The sequence below is a fragment of the Sus scrofa genome, chromosome 6 (genome assembly GCF_000003025.6).
Source record: "Sus scrofa isolate TJ Tabasco breed Duroc chromosome 6, Sscrofa11.1, whole genome shotgun sequence".
Classification (NCBI taxonomy): domain Eukaryota; kingdom Metazoa; phylum Chordata; class Mammalia; order Artiodactyla; family Suidae; genus Sus; species Sus scrofa.
The window spans coordinates 109,126,920-109,148,923 of NC_010448.4; the positions used below are offsets into that span (position 1 = coordinate 109,126,920).

General features: G+C 39.7%; 1 protein-coding gene across 5 annotated transcripts in view; it reads right to left on the reverse strand.

Moving 5' to 3' along the window:
- OSBPL1A (oxysterol binding protein like 1A) overlaps positions 1–22,004 on the reverse strand; it is a 244,221-nt gene that overhangs the window by 129,190 nt on the left and 93,027 nt on the right. For 3 of the 5 annotated variants that reach the window (XM_013999263.2, XM_021096190.1, XM_021096188.1), the window contains exons 12-14: positions 14,717–14,815; positions 12,543–12,665; positions 5,050–5,131 (exon numbers count right to left, since the gene is read on the reverse strand). In XM_013999263.2, coding sequence (XP_013854717.2) covers positions 5,050–5,131; positions 12,543–12,665; positions 14,717–14,815 — 304 coding nt within the window. The remainder of the gene's footprint in view (positions 1–5,049; positions 5,132–12,542; positions 12,666–14,716; positions 14,816–22,004) is intronic. The other 2 variants (XM_021096189.1, XM_005665323.3) reach the window with 2 other exon arrangements.

Consider the following 22,004-nt stretch of genomic DNA (forward strand, 5'->3'; position numbering starts at 1 on the left):
GAGCTGGAGGCAGAGGATGGGGCCCTGGGCCAGTGGAGGAGCCCAGCAGACCTCAGCCGGCAGAAGGGAGTAGGGTTAGCCCTGACCTCCTTCTCCTCCCTCCCTCCACCCACCTCCTGCCAGGACAGTCTGTTTGCTGGATCCAACCAGAGAGCCAAGGGCAGAGCAGCCCCACAAGTACCCCTGAGGTCTAGAGTGATCAACAGCCCGGGGCACCAAGCAGGGCAGATAACAGACTAGAGGAGCAAACCAGTGCCACACAAGAGAAAGCCTGGAACAGAAGGTTCTGCTGGGGTGAAGACCTGGGGAGGGAGGGAGTGAGGGAGGGTGAACCCTGGAGAAAAGTCTTCCAGGCAGAGGGGCCAGCATAGCCCAGGCTCAAGGCAGCAAGCAGGCCAGTGAAGTTGGGAGAGGAAGGCAGGGGGAACTGGGAGGTGAGGACAGGGAGGTGAGAGGGTCCCGGAAGGCTCTGGCAATCATCAGAAGGACTTTATCTTTCACTCCAAGGAGAAGACCTGGAATCCAGTGGATATTCTGAGCAAAGGACATCAACCCGCAGATGCTTCAGAGGGATCCTGGGGTAGAGACTGTAGGGGGCAAGGGCAGGATCTGAGTCAAGAGGTTGATTTAATAGTGCATGTAGGAGACAAGGGTGGCGTGGACGGGGCGGCAGGGGGGAAGGGGGGGAGCAACAGGGAAGGTGGTGATATTTCCTTGAAGCCTAGGATTTTGAGTGAAGTTTTAAGTGGGCTGAATAAAAGTCCTTTTCCTTTTAAGACATTGTCTTTGAGGTAACTGAAAACATGCTCTTGCCTTTAACCAGGGGTTTTCCTATACACATTTAGTAACATGCAATAAAGTGCATGTGGAGTTCCCATTGTGGCTCAGTGGGTTAAGGACCCAATGGTGTCTCTGTGAGGATGTGGGTTAGGGATCCAACATTGCCACAAGCTACGACAGAGGTCATGGATGAGGCTTGGATCTAGTGCTGCTGTGGCATAGGCCTCAGCTGCAGCTCTGATTAAACTCCTGCCTGGCCCAGGAACTTCCTTTTGCTGCAGGTGTGGCCATAAAAAAAAATAAAAAATAAAGGACATGCATTAAACTTGGCATGTAATGTAATATATCTTTTTTGGAAAGTAATTAAGCAGTATGCATCAGTAGGCTCAAAACTGTTAATATGCTTTCACCCATTAATCCCACTTCAAAGGATCCTGAGGTAATAAAGTGATGTGATCAAATATAAATTACAATACAACATTATTCAGCATGGTCAAAACCTGGCTACTACACCCAAGGGTAAATTTAGGGTTGTCACAGGAAGAACAGAACAACTACATGGCCTTCAGGAAGTCTTCCATAAATTTTATAAGTTTGGGTTATTTTACTTGTTTTTTGCAACAAGGCTTTTGGTAAAGATAAAATAGTAAAGATTTCATTACCATATTCTTTGCACCTTTAATGATGTGATGCCAAGGCCAAACACATGAATTTGGCATTAATCCAGAAAGAAATTGGATTTAAGGGACACTCATGAATATGAAAAAAAAAATTTTTTTTGTCTTCCTCCGTGGCATGTGGAAATTCCTGGGCCAGCAAGTAAACCCAAGCCACAGCAGTGACAACCCTGGATCTTGAACCTATTGTACCACAAAGGTTTTTTTTGTTTTGTTCTGTTTGGTCTTTTTGTCTTTTAGGGCCACACTTTCGGCACATGGAGGTTCCCAGGCTAGGGGTCCAATCGGAGCTGTAGTCACCAGCCTACGCCACAGCCACAGTAACACCAGATCCGAGCCACGTCTGTGACCTACACCACAGCTCACAGCAATGCTGGATCCTTAATCTACTGAGCAAGGCCAGGGATTGAACCCACATCCCCATGGATGCTCGTTGGGTTCGTTAACCACTGAGCCATGATGGGAACTCCCAAAGGTATTATTTTAACAGAGGACATTACAGACCAAAACCACAGTGTTTGGTCATGGGGGAGAAGAACTATAAATAAAGTTCAAAAATCAGTTTGTGATCAGGCTACAAAAGCCCTTAAAAACCAGGATAAAGAGTTTACATTTTATTCTACAGTTTCAAGGACACTTAAAAGATTTCCTCAAGAGGAAAAAAAAAAAATTGTAATTTTAAAAAAGTAACTTTCCAAAATTAACCTGGCAGCAATAATGCTGTATTTCATATAACTGGAGTTGGAAGGGTTCCTAAAAGCCTTGCGATTCAGTTCCCTTTAAGGATGGAATGCAGGGGGTTCCCAGAAAGCAGGGAGACTAAGGAGCAGGCTGCTGTGGTAATCTGGATGCGAGGCTACACAGAGCCGAACGGGTACAGTACAAGATGCAGTAACAAAGAAGGGCCTTGAGTCTTAAGGTTCACATTCATACAGTTTGTACTAAAATGTAAGACAACTAACAATTTGAGCTGCAAGTTCTGGATTCCATCCACGAACATTTTCGTTTTTCATCTTGAGACGTCACTGGCAGACTATGTAGGAAGTTTGGAGCAGGATGTGTACCTATCAGCTTATTCCGTTGTGAGCCACACGGGAAGTCCACTATCAGCTTATTTTAATAAAACACAGGGTGCAAGATTATTCCATACAAACCCTTGGAATTAAGAGTAGGCTTAGTTACCTTCAAAACTCTCCAATTCCATTCACGAAACTATCTCAACCTGATTTACTTAGTATTTACATAAAAGGTAGTTTTATTTATCTACACCAATCTTTCAGAAAATAAGGTTTATCATTTATGTATAAACTTACTGACTTTTATTATAGCTATATGAAATGGCATTGTCAGATCACAGTCAGATACCTCAGTTTCCCAGATGGCAAACCTGGTAAACTGTCCAAAATGAAATGGCTCCTGTGGTCCCGAATAGCATGCATTTCTCTAAGAGCACAAATGATGCATGCCATCACTATGAGTGACATGTCATACAGATGATCTGAGACAAGGAATATATATGACTCAAGGTTTCAAAGAAAAAAAAAAAAAACAATAATGGGGCCGTAGTTCTGATATAATTTCTTTCCTTGGTCCAGGTTAAAGAAATTAATCTTTATATTTCATCTCACTCTGTGCAGTTTCTACATCTTTTAAGTGTTGTTGTTAGTATCTCTGCTTACTTTTGATGGCTCCTGGTGAAGATGTTTTTTGTTTTTGTTTTTTTGTCTTTTTAGGGCTGCACTTGTGGCATATGGACGTTCCCAGGCTAGGGGTCGAATAAGAGCTGTAGCTGCTGGCCTTACACCACAGCCACAGCAACACCAGATCCGAGACGCATCTACGACCTACACCACTGCTCACGGCAATGCCAGATCCTTAACCCACTGAACGAGGGCAAGGATCGAACCCATGTCCTCATGGATACTCATCAGGTTTGTAACCAATGACCCACAATGGGAACTCCTGAAGATGGCATTTTAAAAGCCCACTGATGATTATTACAGTTGCGTAACTCTGTGAATATACTATAAGCCACTGAATGGTACACTCGACATGAGTCAATTCTAGGCTTATGTGAATTATACCAAATGAACCCTTAGTTTAAAAGCCCATTGAGGATGAATAGCCAAAGTAATGAAATATCTCAGCTTGCAATAATCAAAATGACTTCAGCCTTTCCCCACACTGTTAGGACTCATCTAAATACATGTTTGTTGAACTGAAGTAAAGGGATGCCCAAGGTACATTTGGATAGGTACAGAACATTTATGCTCAGTTCTCTCTAATGTTAACATTTCTTCACATTCCCTGAGCACACATACACTAGATCATGACTAAAAATGATAGTTAATCATAAACTCATAGACAACTAAATTGATATTTTAGTGGAGTTATTTATAAACACATCATATAGCTAAAGTCTAAAGCAACTATAAAATCTAAGAAACATGATAATGTTTAATTTACAGAGTAATAAACAATTTTTTCCCAAAAGCTAATTTGCATATTGGATTTTATACCAAGATTTTGTAATTTGAATGGCATTGTGTTTTCATTTTGGAGTATTTATAATTAACTCTTGCTAATTCATAACTAATGGACAGTGAAAGCATAAAAAGCTTACTCTTGAAAGGGAGATTAATAATTAGACAAGTTTGGAATTCCATCATGGCGTAGAGGAAATGAATCTGACTAGGAACCATGAGGTTGCAGATTCGATCCTTGACCTTGCTCAGGAGAGTTAAAGATCCAGCCATTGCCTTGAGCTGTGGTGTAGGTTGCAGACACAGCTCGGCTGTGGCTGTGGCACAGGCCAGCGGCTACAGCTCCAATTAGACCCCAAGCCTGGGAATCTCCATATGCCACAGGTGTGGACCTAAAAGGACAAAAGACCAAAAATATAAAAAATTTAAAAATAATTAGACAAGTTCAGGTATACGTTCGTAGACTCATAGGAGACCAAGACCTGACAACTATAAACCCCTTCATTTTATATATCAGGAAACTGAGGCTCAGAGAAATTTTTTTTTTTTGTCTTTTTTCCATTTCTTGGGCCACTCCCTCGGCACATGGAGGTTCCCAGGCTAGGCGTCGAATCGGAGCTGTAGCCACCAGCCTATGCCACAGCCTCAGCAATGCGCTACCCAAGCCACATCTTCGACCTACACCACAGTTCACGGCAACGCCGGATCCTTAACCCACTGAGCAAGGCCAGGGATCGAACCCAAAACCTCATGGTTCCTAGTTGGATTCGTTAACCACTGAGCCTCGACAGGAACTCCCTCAGAGAAACTAAATGTTTTACTCAAAAGTAATTAATAAGTGGCAGAACAAGCATTCAAACCCGAGACATTTGGACTTCAAAATCCAAGTCTTCTGGGATTCATAAACACAATTCTCACTATGTAGCCAAAATGAATTTACTGCCCTAAAAGATGAACTTTAACTTTGGTTTTCAAATATAATTCTAAATTTAAAACTAAAACTTTTCTGAAATGTATCATCAATCAAAGGGTCAACATCTATGATAATGGGTTGTGTTAAAGACTAGGATATTTTTCAGGGTTTTTTTTTTTTATTTTATTTTTTTTACCTTTAGTCATGTCACACTCCTTAATCATTTTGAGAAAGCTGGATATTTCCCTATCTAGTCTTTGTTGGCATGTCTGTGCTTTCTGGAAAAGAAAAAAGAAGACAAAGTTAAACTAATAAAGGATTTTTACAATACATACACTTTAATGGTTCTATCAAAACTTTTACTTCATGGGCTGATATACTCTAATAATTGAGACATATTCCTAACAAAGAGAAAAGGCTGAGAGAAAATTTCCTTAGAAATTGAATATAGGAGTTCCTGTTGTGGCTTGGTGGAAATGAATCGAACTAGTATCCATGAGGATGCAGGTTCGATCCCTGGCCCCACTCACTGGGTTAAAGACCCAGCGTTGCCATGTGCTGCAGTGTAGATCACAGATACGACTGGGATCTGGTGTTGCTGTGGCTGTGGTGTAGGCCAGCAGCTGCAGCTCTAATTTGACCCTTAGCCTGGAACTTCCATATGCTGCAAGTGCAGTCTAAATAAATAAATATAAATACATACATAAATTGAATATAACCTTTAGTTAATCATGTACAGATTGATAAAAATAAATCTTTCTAAATCCTAAATACATTCAACATGTCAAGTAGATAACACACAACAGCATTAATACTTCCAATAACTCATTACATGATATATATCTGAGGAGTTAATTTCTCTGATTTATTAACATTTTTAGTAGGGTTGATTAAATTTACCAAGAAATTACAAAATGCATTCCTTAAGAATATGCTTAAAAACTTTTTGTTAAAAAAAAAAAAATCCAGATGGTACTAACATTTGGAAACCACAAGCTGATTTTTGTTCAACAGTCTAAGGGCACACAGCCCCCACATCATCAGACCAATAAGGACATTTTCTTAGTAAGCAAAAATTTATAAAAATAAGGTAGAGCATTATTCCATGTCATTTGAAATTTCTACATACTTAGATCCCTAAAAGCAAAACATAATTACAGAGTTCCATGATGTAAGTTGCATCCCGTATTAGTATAGATTTGGAAATCCAAAATGAAAAAAATCAGATAAATCCATTTATTACATTAAGAACGTAATATATATATATATATTTTTTTTGTCTTTTTTGCCATTTCTTGGGCTGCTCTTGCAGCATATGGAGATTCTCGGGCTAGGGGTCAAACCGGAGCCATAGCAATGCAGGATCCGAGCCTCGTCTGCAACCTACACCACAGCTCACGGCAACGCCAGATTCCCAACCCACTGAGCAAAGCCAGGGATCGAACCCGCAACCTCATGGTTCCTAGTCAGATTCGTTCACCACTAAGCCATGACAGGAACTCCTTAAGAATGTAATTTTGAAGTTAGTTTTATTTATAGTTTCCTTTTAAAGAGGTAGAATAAGGAGTTCCCTTCGTGGTGCAGTGGAAATGAATTGAACTAATATCCATGAGGACACAGGTTCAACCCCTGGCTTCTTTCAGTGGGTTAAGGATCCCACATTGCTGCGGCTGTGGTGAAGGCCAGCAGCAGCTGCAGCTTCAATTCGACCCCTAGCCTGGGTACTTCCACATGCTGTGGGTGAAAGGGGCAAAAAAAAAAAAAAAAAAAAAGAAAGGTGGAATAAGTAGCAAGAAAATAATCATTGTAAAGCTGGTTGATTATATCAAGAAAAAAAATTCTGAGAGCCTTGACCTTATTAATACTAGTATCACATAATTACAGGTAGAGTAATACATTTAGTCTATGAATCTTCTCTACTTTGTATCCAATCTCAACTGCCTCATCACCACATACTTTTGCTTCCCCCAAATCAGACCTATGTGCCACGGTGAAATATAGGTAAGCATGCTTTTTACCTTATAAATTTTTCAGTGCCTATGAAGCTTAGCTCAACCACAGCAGAATTATTCATGACACCACATTAGTGACAAGCAGTGTTCTCTTTAAAAATCTACATTTACTCTGTTTGGAGAGCTCTAATAACACAAAAATGCAATTCACTTTTTTGTGGCAGTTGGAGGACAAGGAGAATACCCACATCATTGCAATCTAATAAAACACCACAGAAAGAGAAATGGTTATGCTGGATAATTTTTTCAGACATAGCCTGTAAAACACACATGGAAGGCAGGAAAAAAGTCGATCGGGGGCCAGTGAAAACATGCACTGCACAACCAAATGTATCACTCATAATTTATTAATAAAAATTGTCATTTTCACTCTATACATATTTAATACTCCTGCCCATGTGCACGCCAATGCTACTGTTCTCTTTTCCTTTCTGTGGTGAAAGTTAGCTGGGTACACAAAAAGCAAGCTCTGGCTTCATGTGCAGACTACGGATCTGTAATCAACATCGCAGGTCCTGGGGTTACAATTAAAGACCAGAAACACTCTCCAGGGCATCATCCTTACATACTTGAATCACATTCATCGTCCCTTGCCATATCTGACAGCTATCGAGAAAAGTTCTCTTGATCCACAATTTACTTGTTTTCAGAGGTACATAACAGGTAGCTAGAGAAGATTCCATCTATACATAGTGTTTTATAGTTGGGTACAAACATGTGTCTTCTGCTCTAAACAAGAAATGCTGTTTAACTGACGCTAAAAAGAACAGAAAGGGCTCATTAATACAATTTTTAAAGACCCACATTCTTTAATTTGTTGTCATTTTCTCTCAACAGCTACTGGTTATATTACAAAAACCTAAACATTTATGAAGGTTAATGTTCATGAGTGCTTGGCGGAGCCCAGGATGGTGTCTCGTTGACATCTATGTCATTCATCTTATATCAGGGATTCTATTGAGGTTTTAATTTTTATTTACTCTATACATAAATGGGATCCCAGATGAGCAATGTTCTAATACCCAAGGTTATCTGGGTACAGAGCCCAAGAACAGGAGCGATAATATCCACAGACCTGCGCCTCCAGGTGAGCAGCTGGGCCACCTGCAACTGCTCCTGCTCACCAGCTGCTGGTTTTGTTTAAGTTGATGTTAAACTACTTTATGATCCCTGACCTATGGAACAGTTCAAGATTTATCAAGGGGGTGGGCATCTGGGAGGGGTGGTGGGGTAGGGGAGAGTCGTTAATTCCAGCGTATTTGCTACATACAGACCATTTGCTGAATTAAGAACTGAAGCATTAGCTGATATAAACTACTCTATATAAAACAGATAGCTCACTTGTGGCACACCAAGTTAAGGATCTGGCATTGTCACTGCTATGGCTTGGATCACTGCTGTGGCTCAGGTTCAATCCTTGGCCTGGAAATTTCTGTATGCTGTGGGTACAGCCAAGAAAAGATAAACAATAAGATTCTATTGTATAACACAGAGAACTATATTCAAAATCCTGTAATAAACCATAAGGGAAAAGAATATGAAAAAGAATGTGTGTGTGTGTGTGTGTGTGGTGTGTATGTATATGTATGTACATACACACAGCCCACACAAAACTGAATCACTTTGCTGTATGCCAGAAACTAAGACAACATTGTAAATCAACTATACTTCAGTTAAAAAAAAAAAAGAGAAGAAGAATCAAAGCAGACTGCCTTCTACTCAGCAATAAAAACAAACTGCTGATATACATAATATCGTGGATGAAAGACGACAGGCATCAAAGAGCACATACGGTAGAATTCTGTTTATGTGGAATCCTAGAACGGGCAAAACCAACAATGCTTATAATGATGGAGGGCAGATCAGCGGTTGCCGGAGATGGAGTGGAGGGCACTGTCTGGAAGGGGAACCAGAGAGATTTTGAAGTGATAGAAATGCTCTGTACCTTGATAGGAGTAGTGGTTACACAGGATATTTGTCAAAACACATCCAACTGAAGACATTAAAATGTCCTCATTTTACTACATAAAAATTGTAACTTAACAGTAATTTTAAACTTTAAAAATCATGTACTATAGAACTCTGATAACCTTCCTCTGCAGAAAATGGCCAGGACTGCGAGTCCTTGTGCCCCAGTACTGATCTCCAAATCCTCCCAACTCCAGTCAATCCATGTCAAGGCTAACCCCACTCCATCTTCCCTCAGTCTAAGCCAGTCCACAGCATACTGAGTCTCCTTGGTACCTGGTGATTGGTCATCTTCTTAATATGTTTTGCATTAAGAAAGAAAGAAAAGGGAAGGGAAGGATAAGGTTAAGGAAGGAACAGAGAAAGACAATTCCCCCACACATACTTATCCTAGAGACCCTGTTTTCCCCCTTTCTCTGTCCCAAAACAATGAGTGCTAGTAATTTCTCATCTTTCCAGGGATGGTCTAACCTACACAAATGTGTGTACAATCCTTGCTTTATTTCTTCCAAGCAGAAGCATATTTATTTATTTATTTATTTATTTATTTCTGCCTTTTCTAGAGCCGTACCCACGGCATATAGAGGTTCCCAGGCTAGGGGTCTAATCCGAGCTGTAGCCACCGGCCTACGCCAGAGCCACAGCAGCACAGGATCCGAGCCGCATCTGCAACCTACACCACAGCTCATGGCAACACTGAATCCTTAACTAACCACTGAGCAAGGCCAGGGACCAAACCCCGCAACCCCATAGTTCCTAGTCAGATTCGTGAACCACTGAGCCACGAGGGGAATTCCCAAGCAGAAGCATTTTAGATACATCACTTTATACCTTGCCTTTTTCACTTAGCTATAAATCTTAAGTATATCAATATACAAAAAAATCCGCCTCATTCTTTTATGGGTGAACCACTCTTTATGAGCCTTGAGCTGATGTACATTCATCTTTCTGCACATTTTTTTTTTGTTGACCACACCCTTGGCATGCAGAAATTCCCAGGCCAGAGTTCAAATCTGCACCACAGCAGCGACAATGCCGGGTCCTTAATTGCTAGGCCACCAGGGAACTCCCTTTGATCATTTTAATTAGAAATCATGTATTTGTCAATCAGGAAAGTATGGTTTTTATTTTAGTTAAAAACTAAAATTTCTCATTTAGTTAAAATTTGGCATCCTCTGTTCATTACTTCTTATAACACAGATATAGGTCAGAGCCTCTAAGAATGAAGGTATCTTCAATGAATAAAACCCCCACTTTGCTAGTATCATCCCAAATCTAAGAGCCTATCTCAATTTGATCCAAAAGAACTTCCTATACAACAATGGGAACATTCTGTACCTGTACAGTCCAGGGTGACAGCCACATGGGACTACCGAGCACATGAGATGTGGCTAGTTAAAAAGAGGAAGTAAATTTTTCATTCACTTAATTAATTACATTAATTCAGGTTGTTCTAGAATATTCCAGTCCTAGAGTTCTTAATTTCCTTTAAAAATTCTATACACATCTAGACTAGATCTATTTCACATATTGGTCCCAGAATTTCCTTGCAACCCAAGAACCCAAGGATCGAGGGCATTCAGGTGCCAGTTTACCACAAGCTCATTTCAGAGCAACCTCTAGAAGTTGAGATGGACTCAAGATTCCCATGATCAGCATTCAAATTCTGCTAGGCAGAGATAGGTATCTACTACTCCATAAAACCTCAACTATTTATCACTGGCTGAAACTCTCATTCATCCACTACAAAATCTAGAAGGAAACACCCCCATGGCTTGAAAGTTAACACAGGAACACAATATTCAAACAAGGATCCAGGAGTTCCCGTCACGGTGCAGCAGAAACGAATCCAACAAGGAACCATGAGGTTGCAGATTCGATCCCTGGCCTTACTCAGTTGGTTAAGGATCCAGCGTTGCCATGAGCTGTGATGTAGGTCCACACTCAGCTTGGATCTGGCATTGCTGTGGCATAGGCCAACGGCTACAGGTCTGATTAGACCCCCAGCCTGGGAACCTCCATATGCCTCGGGTGTGGCCCTAAAAAGACAAAAACAAACAAACAAACAAACGAGGAATAAAATAAAAAGTATAGTGGAGGCTGATAATTCTAAAACTTGAAAATTTTGCCAAAGAAGTAACATTTCTTCAAGAAAGTTTTTTTTTTTTTTAATAATATGCAAGTTAGGGAGTTCCGTCGTGGCGCAGTGGTTAACGAATCTGACTAGGAACCATGAGGTTTGATCCCTGCCCTTGCTCAGTGGGTTAATGACCCGGTGTTGCTGTGAGCTGTGGTGTAGGTCGCAGACGCGGCTCAGATCCTGAATTGCTGTGGCTGTGGTGTAGGCTGGCAGCTACAGCTCTGATTAGACCCCTAGCCTAGGAAACTCCATATGCCGTGGGAGCGGCCCAAGAAATGGCAAAAAGACAAATAATAATAATAATATGCAAGTTAGTATGCTTTTAACTGTAACTTCCATTAAAAAAAGTCTTAAAATGACCAGAATAGTGGGAAAGACACCGGTGTGCTTTGTGAGTGCTTCCAGGTTTCATCATTTCCCCTGTGTGGAGGGTAGATAAACAGGGAAAGGATTTCTTTTCACTTGGGGAACACTGGCTGAAAGTTTAAGGATTCAGCACGGTTGTATTTTTTACTTGTTTAACATGATTTGGGCCATTTAAACCTTCTTTACCCAGTTTTAATGTTATTTGGACGCTCTGGTAGATGTGACTTGCAAAATTATGTGTATAATTATCACATTGCACCCTAGGCTGTAGAACAGAAGGAATGCTAGTAAAACAACTGTCAGCTTCTGGGAAATGACTTCCACAAAACATGGAAGAGCTCGCACTCTTTAATGTTCCATCATAAATTAAGATCAGAGATCAAAGTGTCAAAAATCTCTGTCTTAACTAAGTTTATAGGCCCTTAAGTTAGTACAACTCCTTAGGTACTAGTCCACTTAAATTCACTAAAGCTGATTTGGAAATATTCATATCCTGAAATAAATTCATTTCATTAAAAAGATTAAATTCAGCAGGCTAATTCACACGCTCTGACACAATTATTTAGATTGAAATGCATCATCCTTGTGTAGTTCTCATGCTTCCAAACCCAGCCCCATTAAAATGGTATAGCCAGAAAATTGATGGCAAGGAAAAAATACCTATTTCATTTCAATGACTTATGATGGTATTTCTCTAGGGATGAAGCACTGATGTCACTTCCGATGAGGGCCTGCCTCTCCATTCATTACTGACGCTTTACCTCTCATCAATGAGGTTACAGATTACAAGTGGTTTTAAATGAAACTACAGACCAGGATGTCACTATGGTTGCATTATTTAAAACTCTGAAATATGCAGTGAAGTCATAAAGGACAGCAAGCCAAGTAACACGCCTGGTCCCTGCCCGCCCACCCACCCCCAACCAGCGGCAACTTTCAAAGAGAATGACACAGTCTGATTACAACACAAAAGATATACACAAGCACATACCTATCTTTAGAGCCTGTTTACAGAGACATTTGACAGCTATTACCATAACAGAGACAGTATAAACAGCAATAGAATATTGCTACAAAAGAGCAACACTATTTCCATTGCTGTCAGAAACCTTCAGTTCAAAACCTCATATTAAAAAAGGATAATTCTTGGTAAAAGGAGTGACAGAGTGAGTTGCACAGGTCAGGTTACAGTCTCCTATTTACCTCTAAGGAGTCCTTCACGTCTACAGTAGAAACTTCATCCTCCTCTTCATCGTCTGTGAGCTGGTCTTGGGAACAGTAGTGAGTGCTGTAGGCAGAATGCTCTTCTATTGCTTCCAGCCAGTCCTGAAATAAGACCAGGATTTTCATGAAATAAATGTTTACTTAAAACAGTTATCACAACAACAATCTGGAAAGCATAAAAATTTACATGAAGGAAAAAAACATTATGGCTTCAAAAAAAAAAAAAGAAAGAAAAAGAAAAAATACCCCACAACCAAATACTGATGCACATCTCTTACGCCTGGATAAAAAAATTTTCCAACACTTTAAAAAATATCATCTATAAGTTTACATATTCATTAATATTAATACTGAAACACATAAAAGCTAAATAATGGGTGGAGAATTTTTCACTTAAAATATGTTCTTGGAGTTCCCTGGTGGCTCAGTGGGTTAGGATTGGGCACTGTCACAGCTATGGCTCTAAATCAATCCCTGGCCAGGAACTTCTGCATACTGTGGGCCCGGTCAAAAAAAAAAAGTTAGGTTGTCAATACTGTTGTTAATTTATTGTACAATACTGTATGACAAGTAAGAAACACAATTTTACTAACTTGTCATAAGCACAAGAAACTGAGATTTTAAGAGAGCCAACAAATGCCCTGACATTTTAACTTACACTAAGTATTTTTAAAAATCAGTGATTTTACAAAAAGACAGAAAGTCTGCCCTAAAAATATCTATCTTACTTCTACCTCTTTTCTTCCAGCATTATTAGGGGTCACAGCTTTCTGTTTTATGAAATATTGCCAAGACAAAAGTTAACCACTCAAGAAAATTGATTCTTTTTTTTTTTTTTTTGTCTTTTTGCCTTTTCTAGGGCCGCTCCCGCAGCATATGGAGGTTCCCAGGCTAGGGGTCCAGTCGGAGCTGTAGCCGCTGGCCTACACCAGAGCCACAGCAACTCGGGATCCGAGCCGCATCTGCAACCTACATCACAGCTCTCGGCAATGCCGGATCCTCAACCCACTGAGCAAGGCCAGGAATCGAACCCTCAACCACATGGTTCCTAGTCAGATTCGTTAACGACTGCGCCACAATGGGAACTCCCGAAAATTACTTCTTTTATCCTCTTTCATAACTTAACAAAAAAACAAGATAGGTCTTGAACACTGCTTTCACCTAAAGGAATACGGAATCTTCACTAAATAACTGCGCAATGAATTGCTGTCACAGTAGTCCCAATTTTCTTGCTTGCTGCTACTATTCAATTTACCACAAGGGAAGGCTGAGAAGCTCCTGCTGTGGTACTGTGAATTAAGAAACAAACTGCAGCAGCTTGGGTTGCTGTGGAGCACGGATTCAATTCCCACCTGCTGCACTGGGTCAAAGAATCCAGGGCTGCAACTGCAGTATAGGTATAGCTGGGGCACAGGTTCAATCCCTGGCCTGAGAACTTCGATGTGCCACAGGTGCCAACCTCAAAAAAAAAAAAAAAAAAAAAAAAAGCAGGGGTAGGAGAAGAGGAGGCTGAGTCTACACTGTAATAAATCAGAACACCTGGCCTGGAATTAGGTTCTATCACTTGGAAGCTGCATGACCTTGGGAGATTACTTCAATCTGCAGTCTTCAGTTTCCTCACCTATAAATTCAGTGGCAGACTAAACAATCATTTAGGCCTTTTCTTCCAAAACCAGTAAGGGTCCCTAATATTCAAAAAACAAACAAAAAGAACAAAAAAAAAAAAAAAAAAAAAGAAGAAGAGGAAGAACGGAATATATTTGCAGGTACATGTTGATAAGGAATTATTTCATAGGTCAAATTTCAAAAGCTTCATATAATTACTCCCATTAAAAAGGTACAATCCAGAGTTTTCACTATGGTGCAATGGGTTAAGAATTTGACTGCAGTGTCTTGGGTCGCTGCAGAGGCATGGGTTCGATCCCCAGCCTGGCATAGTGTGATAAAGGATCCTGCATTACCACAGCTGCAGGTTAGGTCACAGCTGCAGTTCAAATTCAATCCCAAATCTGGGAACTTCCATATGCTGCATGTGTGGTCATTTAAAAAAAAAAAAAAAAAGATCAATAAGATGTTAATATTAAACCTATCTTATATTCTTTATGTTCTTAAATGTTAAGTTTTATGGAAGATAAGCAAATCCATAAGATTACCTCTCTTGTCTGTTGAAGGCTATTCTTAGGAACCCTGAAGCCATGAATAGTGTCATCGAAGCATTTAATAAAGAAGAGGCAGCTATCAGTTGATTTTACCTTGGATATAAAGAAGTCAGTAAGACAACACCATTCATGCACATAAAACAAAACTGTAAAATTATCTATACATAAAATTAACAGTATTATCATGACAATACTACCCAAGTGAGCATTTAAAATACCAACTGAGAAAAATTGATACATTTGGAATATCAAATGCATTGTAGCTTATCTATGTCAAATCTGGCTTTCATATTTTTACTCAAAAGTAAATACCAATAGTCCACTAGGTATGTAGTTTTCCTCTTATCCTTTCTATTTAACTATAACATAGCATGCATTTGGGCTGTAAAGCTTTTTAAATACCACAGCTCCAATCTCTTTTTCATGCCACTCCCCTGCACCTTTTACTTGAGCTGAGTATAGAAAACATCTGAACTGGGTGTGAGAAAAAGAAGAGTAGACAAGGAGTTGCTGGCCAACTCAATGGGAGTTCCCTGGTAGTCTAGTGATTAGGATTCTGTGCTTTCACCTCTGACCTCTGTGGCCTGCCTTGGGGTGAAGGAAACAGGGAGCTGTGCAAGCAAGTTCTCACCCCCAGGAATGTTCACCTGGACCTAGCACAGTCCCTGAGGCTGATACAACAGTAACACGAGCACACCTGGAAAACAATCTGTTTTTGGAAACTGAAAAAGCGAAGTTGGAGTTCCTGCTGTGGCTCAGCAGTAAGGAACCCGACTAGTAACCATGAGGATGTGGGTTCGATCCCTGGCCTGACTCAGTGGGTTAAATATCTGGCATTGCCTTGAGCTATGGTATAGGTCGCAGATGTGGCCCAGATCCTGCATTGCTGTGGCTGTGGTGTAGGCTGGTAGCTGTAGCTCTGATTCAACCCCTAGCCTGGGAACTTCCATATGTCACAGGTGCGGCCCTAAATAAGAAAAAAAAAAAAAAAAAAAGAAAAGCTGGGCAGCTTTCAATACGCAAGAGAATAGAGGAGTCCCCCCAGGGGAAAGAGACAGAGACAAGATCCCCAAACTCTGTCTATTCACTTATCTGACGTACAGAATAGATTCCATGCAGTCACTGAAATATAACCTATCTGAATGCAGACCAGAGCTGCAGTCCAAGAAACAGTTTATAATCCAAACCCAGCCAAGAAAATGACCTAAAACAATAGAAGTAACATTTAATGGAGAAAAATAATAGAATCCAGAATCTCCAGAACTTAACATTCATAATATTAAGGATACAATCCAAAATTATCTGACACATGAAGTAAAAAAGTAGACACATTCTCAAAAGAAATCTAATTAAAAGGTAAAAAATGTCAGAATGGTTAATAGGGATCCAAACATCTACAAGAAACAATATAAAGATATAGATACCTTGAAAACAACTAGATTTAAAAAAAAAGATACTATGCAAACAGTAACCATAAGAAGGCCTCAGTGGTTATACTACTATCAAGGAAAACAGACTTCAAAAAAAAAAATGCATTATTACAGGAGATAAAGAAGGCCACTATAATGATAAAAGGGTCAATTAATCAAGACAACAATCATGAGGATGGATGTGATCAGTAACAGACCAAGAGAGAAACCATCCTACAAGTATAGCTGGAGATTTTAACACCCTTCTGGCAATAATCGATACAATTAGAAAAAAAAAAAAAAAAAGTCAGCAAAGATACAGAAGATTTGAACAACACTATCAACCACCAGGATTGAATGGTTTATAAACTAAAACATTCAAAAACAGCAAAATACACACAATTTTCAAGTGCATTCACAAGGGCAATCCATATGTAGTGTCATCAAACACATCTCAATAAATGTGACAAGACAGAAATCATACAGCAAATGTGCAATGACCAAAATGGAATTAAAATAATCAATCAAAAACACAATAGTAAAACACCCCAATTATTTAGAAATTAAACAACACTTTTCTAAACATTCACTGGCTCACCAGAGAAATTAGAAAATATCTTAAACTGTATGATAAATTCAATAATCTAAGTTTCCACCTTAAGAAATTATAAAAGAGGAGTTCCCGTCGTGGCGCAGTGGTTAACAAATCCAACTAGGAACCATGAGGTTGTGGGTTTGATCCCTGCCCTTGCTCAGTGGGTTAAAGATCTGACGTTGCTGTGAGCTGTGGTGTAGGTCGCAGACGTGGCTCGGATCCTGCATTGCTCTGGCTCTGGCGTAGGCTGGCAGCTACAGCTCCGATTAGACCCCTAGCCTGGGAACCTCCATATGCCGCAGGAGCGGCCCAAGAAATAGCAAAAAAAAAAAAAAAGAAATTATAAGAGTGTAAATTAAACCCAAAGTATGAAAAAAAAATTTAAGACACAAGTCAGTTAAATAGAACACAAAAACAAGAGAAAATTTTCAATGAAATTAAGAGCTGGTTCTTTGAAAAGATCAATAAAATTGATAAACTGCTAAGCAGGTTAATTTAGGAAAAAAAGAAGACAAAAATTATCAATAGAAAAAATGAAAACATGCAACCCTACCACACAGAAATTAAAAACATAGTAAGGGAATGTTATTAACCTAAGGTTTTTTAGCCTAAGGAAAATGAACAAATTTCTTGAAAGGAAAAATTAGAAACATCAACCCAAAAAGAAACAAAAAATGTGAATGGCCCTATAGCAACTAAAATTACAGTCCTTCCCCCACAAACCTCCTGGCCCATGTGACTTCACAGGTGAATTCTACCAAGCATTTAAGGAAGCAATAACTTAGTCCTATATAGCCTCTTCCAGAAAACTGAAAAGGAACATTTTCCAATTCATTATATAAGACCGCATAAAACATCACAAGAGAAATATAAACCAATATCCATCATGAACAAAAAAGCAAAAATTCTTAACAAGTGCAAATAATATATTAAAATGTTAACAGATCATAACCAACTAGGATTTGTTTCAGCAATATAAGATGGATTTTATAACTAACCATATGAATAGAATGAGTAAAATCAAGTGATCCATTTTAATAATATGGAAAAGGTATTTAATAAAATTCAAGAGATTTTCCTAATAAGGGTTCTCAGTAAACTAGGAAAGGAAAAGAATTTCTCAGTCAAATTAAGGGTTTCATATGTTGAAGCTCTAATCCTCAAGGGGAGTACATATGGAGATAGGACTTTTTTTTTTTGGCTCTTTAGGGCCACACCCATGGCATATGGAGGTTCCCAGGCTAGGGGTCCAATTGGAGCTGTAGCTGCTGGCCTATACCACAGCATCATGGGATCTAAACACATCTGCAACCTGCACCACAGCTCATGGCAACACCAGATCCTTAACCCACTGAACACCCACTGAGTTAGGCCAGGGATCAAACTTGCGTTCTCATGGATGCTAGTCAAATTCGTTTCCACTAAGCCACGACAGGAACTCCCCCTGGAGATAGGGTTATTATAAGAGATAATTAAGGTAAAATGAGATCATAAAGATGGGCCCCTAATCCAGTAGACAGGTGTCCTTATGAGGAGAGGAAGAGAAGGCAAGGACGCCTGCATACAGAGAAAAAGCCATGTGAGGACAGAGCAAGGAGGCTGCCATCTGCAAGCCAAGGTGAAAGGCCTCAAGAGAAACCGATCCCTCAATGTTAGAGATAAAATTGTAAAACTCTTATAAGAAAACACAGGAGGAAAGCATCATGGCACTGGACTTGGCAGTGGTTTCCTGGATGTGATACCAAGAGCCCAAGTGACAAAAGAAAAAACAGATGAAGTGGACTGTATCAAAAGTTAAGACTTCTACACATCCAAGGTCATTATTGGCAGACTGAAAAGACAACTTACGGAATTGGAGAAAATATTTGCAAATCATGTATCTGATAAGGTGTTAATATCCGGAATATACAAAGAACCCTTACCCCTCAACACCAACAAGAAAAAAAACAACCTGACTAAAAAATGGGTAAAAGATGCTTCTCCAACGACAATACGCAAATGGCCAATAAGCACCTGAAAAGACACTCAACATCACTACTAATGAGGGAGATGCAAATTAAACTACAATTAGACACCATCTAATACTCATTAGAATGGTCAACAAACGCAGAAAATAACAAGTGTTATGGTGAGGGATGTGGAGAAACGGGAGCCCTTCCCTTGGGCACTGCAGGTGTAAATGTAAAATGGTGCAGGTGCTACAGAAAACAGCAAGTTAGTTCCTTAAAAAATTAAATATAAAACTACCATCTGACCCAGCAATTCCATGTTTAGGTATATATCCAGAAGAAATGAAAGGAGATGAGGTATTTTCATGCCTATATTTACAGCAGCATCATTTCATACCTATGTTTATACAGCCAAAAGGTGGAAGCAACTCAAACATCCAGAGATGGAGGAATGGATAAAGAAAATGTCATATACATACAAGGGCATATTATTCAGTCTTAAATCCTGTCACATGTTATAACATCGATGAGCCCTGAGGATATTATGCAATGTGAAATAAATCAGTTATAAAAAGAAAAGGATGGTATAATTCCATTCACGTGCGATATCTAAAGTAGTCAAACTCATAGACACATAAAGTAGAATGGTGGAAATGGTGGATGCCAGGGGGTGAGGGTATGAGAAATCAAGAGTTGTTATTCAATGGGTCTAGAGTATCACTTTTGCAAGATGAAAAAGTTCTAGAGACCTGCTGTACAACAAAGTGAATACACTTAAAGCTACTGAACTTAAAAATGGTTAAGATGGTAAGCATTATGTGTATCTTACTACAATTTTTTAAAAATAACAATACTTCTATTTTTTTAAATGCAAAAAAAGAAATTCATAGATATTGTAACTACATTAGAAAAATCAATAACCTAAGCTTCTATCTTTTTTGTTTTTCTTCCTTTCTAAGGCTGCACACACGGCATATGGAGGTTCCCAGGCCAGGGGTGCAATCGGAGCTGTAGCCGCCAGCCTATGCCAGAGCCATAGCAACGCAGGATCTGAGCCATGTCTGCAACCTACACCACAGCTCACAGCAACGCCAGATCCTTAACCCACTGAGGGAGGCCAGGGATCGAACCCACAACCTTATGGTTCCTAGGCAGATTCGTTAACCACTGAGCCGAGATGGGAACCCCCTAAGCTTCTATCTTAAGACTCGAGAATGTGAACAGAGCTTGCTTTATAGCAGTCACGAACCGATGCCCATCACCTTCAATGCATCAATACAGATTCATAAATGCAGGCTTTAAATAGACATTTACATAAGAAATAAAATTTATAAAACAAGGTCAGACATAACATAGCAGGAGCTAACCAAGTCTAGAAAAGTTAAAACCCACAAAATTTTAAAAGGGTTGGGGAGCATCTTCTTTAATTTTTTGTTTTAAGTTAGACAAAATTTAGTGCTAAGTAAATGAATCAAAAGCTGGAACTGAAGAGAACGGCTGAGACTGCACCAACAGAAGGAGAGAGATCAGACAGCTAAGCCTAGAGTGCGGCTGCTCTCTGGTCTACCGTGAAGGGAGGAAGGGGTGTGAAGACACCCGAGGGACCAGCACATGTTGTGAGGCTGGACTGCTGGAAAAGGTGACAAAGCCTCCGATACCCCAGGGCAGTGCTGTGGGTGTGTCAAGAGCATTCACACAGAAAAGCGGGTGCTGTGCTCTAAAGAATGTAGACCGCTGTGTTCTGCTGACAACCCCAAAGAACTTGAAGCCACCAACAAGAAAGTATGTACAGGCTCCAGTCTTAGACTAATCCGAAAGAAGGGACAACTTTTCTTCTGACCAATAAAACAGCCAGTGGTGAACTTGGAGAATGTAAAGATCCTGGTTTTAACGCAGGCTTTAGATTTTACCACCAGAAAAATGTCCATTATCCGGATTAACTCATGTGCAAATGCACACATACATGTGCACACACATATGTAGATATGTACATGCATACATGTGTAAATATATATGTACATATACCTAACAAAATGGAAAAGTCTATATAAAAGCTTTTGAATGTATCTCTCGTTCCACAATACGTGAAAAACTTTAAAAGTGGATTATATTTTTTAAATGGACTTCTACAACTTTATTCGTTCTTAAAAACAGTTGTCCCTTGGAGTTCCCCTCGTGGTGCAGTGGAAAGGAATCCGACTAGTAACCATGAGGCTGTGGGTTCGATCCCTGGCCTCACTCAGGGTAGGTGAAGGATCTGGTGTTGCCATGAATGTGGTGTAGGTCGCAGATGTGGCTTGGATCTGGTGTTGCTGTGGCTGTGGTGTAGGCTGGCAGCTGTAGCTCCAATTGGACTCCTAGCCTGGAAACTTCCATGTGCCACAAGTGTGGCCCTGAAAAATATAAAAAAAATTAAAAACTGAAAAATAAAAACAGTTGTCCCTCAGTATCTATGGGGATTGATTCCAGGACCCCTGGTGGATATCAAAATCCACTGATGCTCAAGTCCTTTATATTAAATGGCATAGTATTTGCATATAACCTACACATCCTCCTGCTTATTTATTTACTTATTCTTTAACCCCATTTGAACTTATTGATAGTCTTTAATGTACAAAGCTAAAGTATTTGAATGCTTTAAGTGAGGACCTTATGAGTAAAACACACACAAAGAAACATTGACTAGGGAAAATTCTAACAGAATGAGAAAAGGAGAGCAGCTACCAACCAACCTGCCTTGTCTTTTGTGGGGGGGAAAAAAAAATTCCACTATTCAAATAACATCAGAAACATCTTTCTATAGTAATGGATTGGAACACGATCCTCTGTGATTGAAGCTTCAGATCAAAGCACATACTAAAAGCCACTTGGGAAATATTTTTCATCTTAGGACACTTTGTTTTGGCCTTAGAAAGTATTACTTTTTAAAATTTCTTTGATATAATTTGGACCATCTGAACTATAGTAGCACTGTCCTCAAGTACTGACAAGGGCTCCTGGGGGAAGTGTGTTAAGAGCTTGATGGGAAACAGAAGAATCATTTTTAATTAAACAGAGAAGATCTTGCCTATCAATCTGAGAGCGTGAGTTTATTGAACTCTCAAAGGCAAGGCATCCTCGGGGCACCACTGTGATGCCTCCCAAGGAGGCTAGGATGGAAAATACCTTCTACTTACTTTAAATCATCTCTAGATTACCTGCAATACTTAATACAATGTAAATGCTATGCAAATGGTTGCTGATACGTGGAAGAGTCAAGTTTTGCTCTTTGAAACTTTCTGGAATTTTTTTCTGTATACATTCTCATCTCTGATTGGTTGAATCAACAG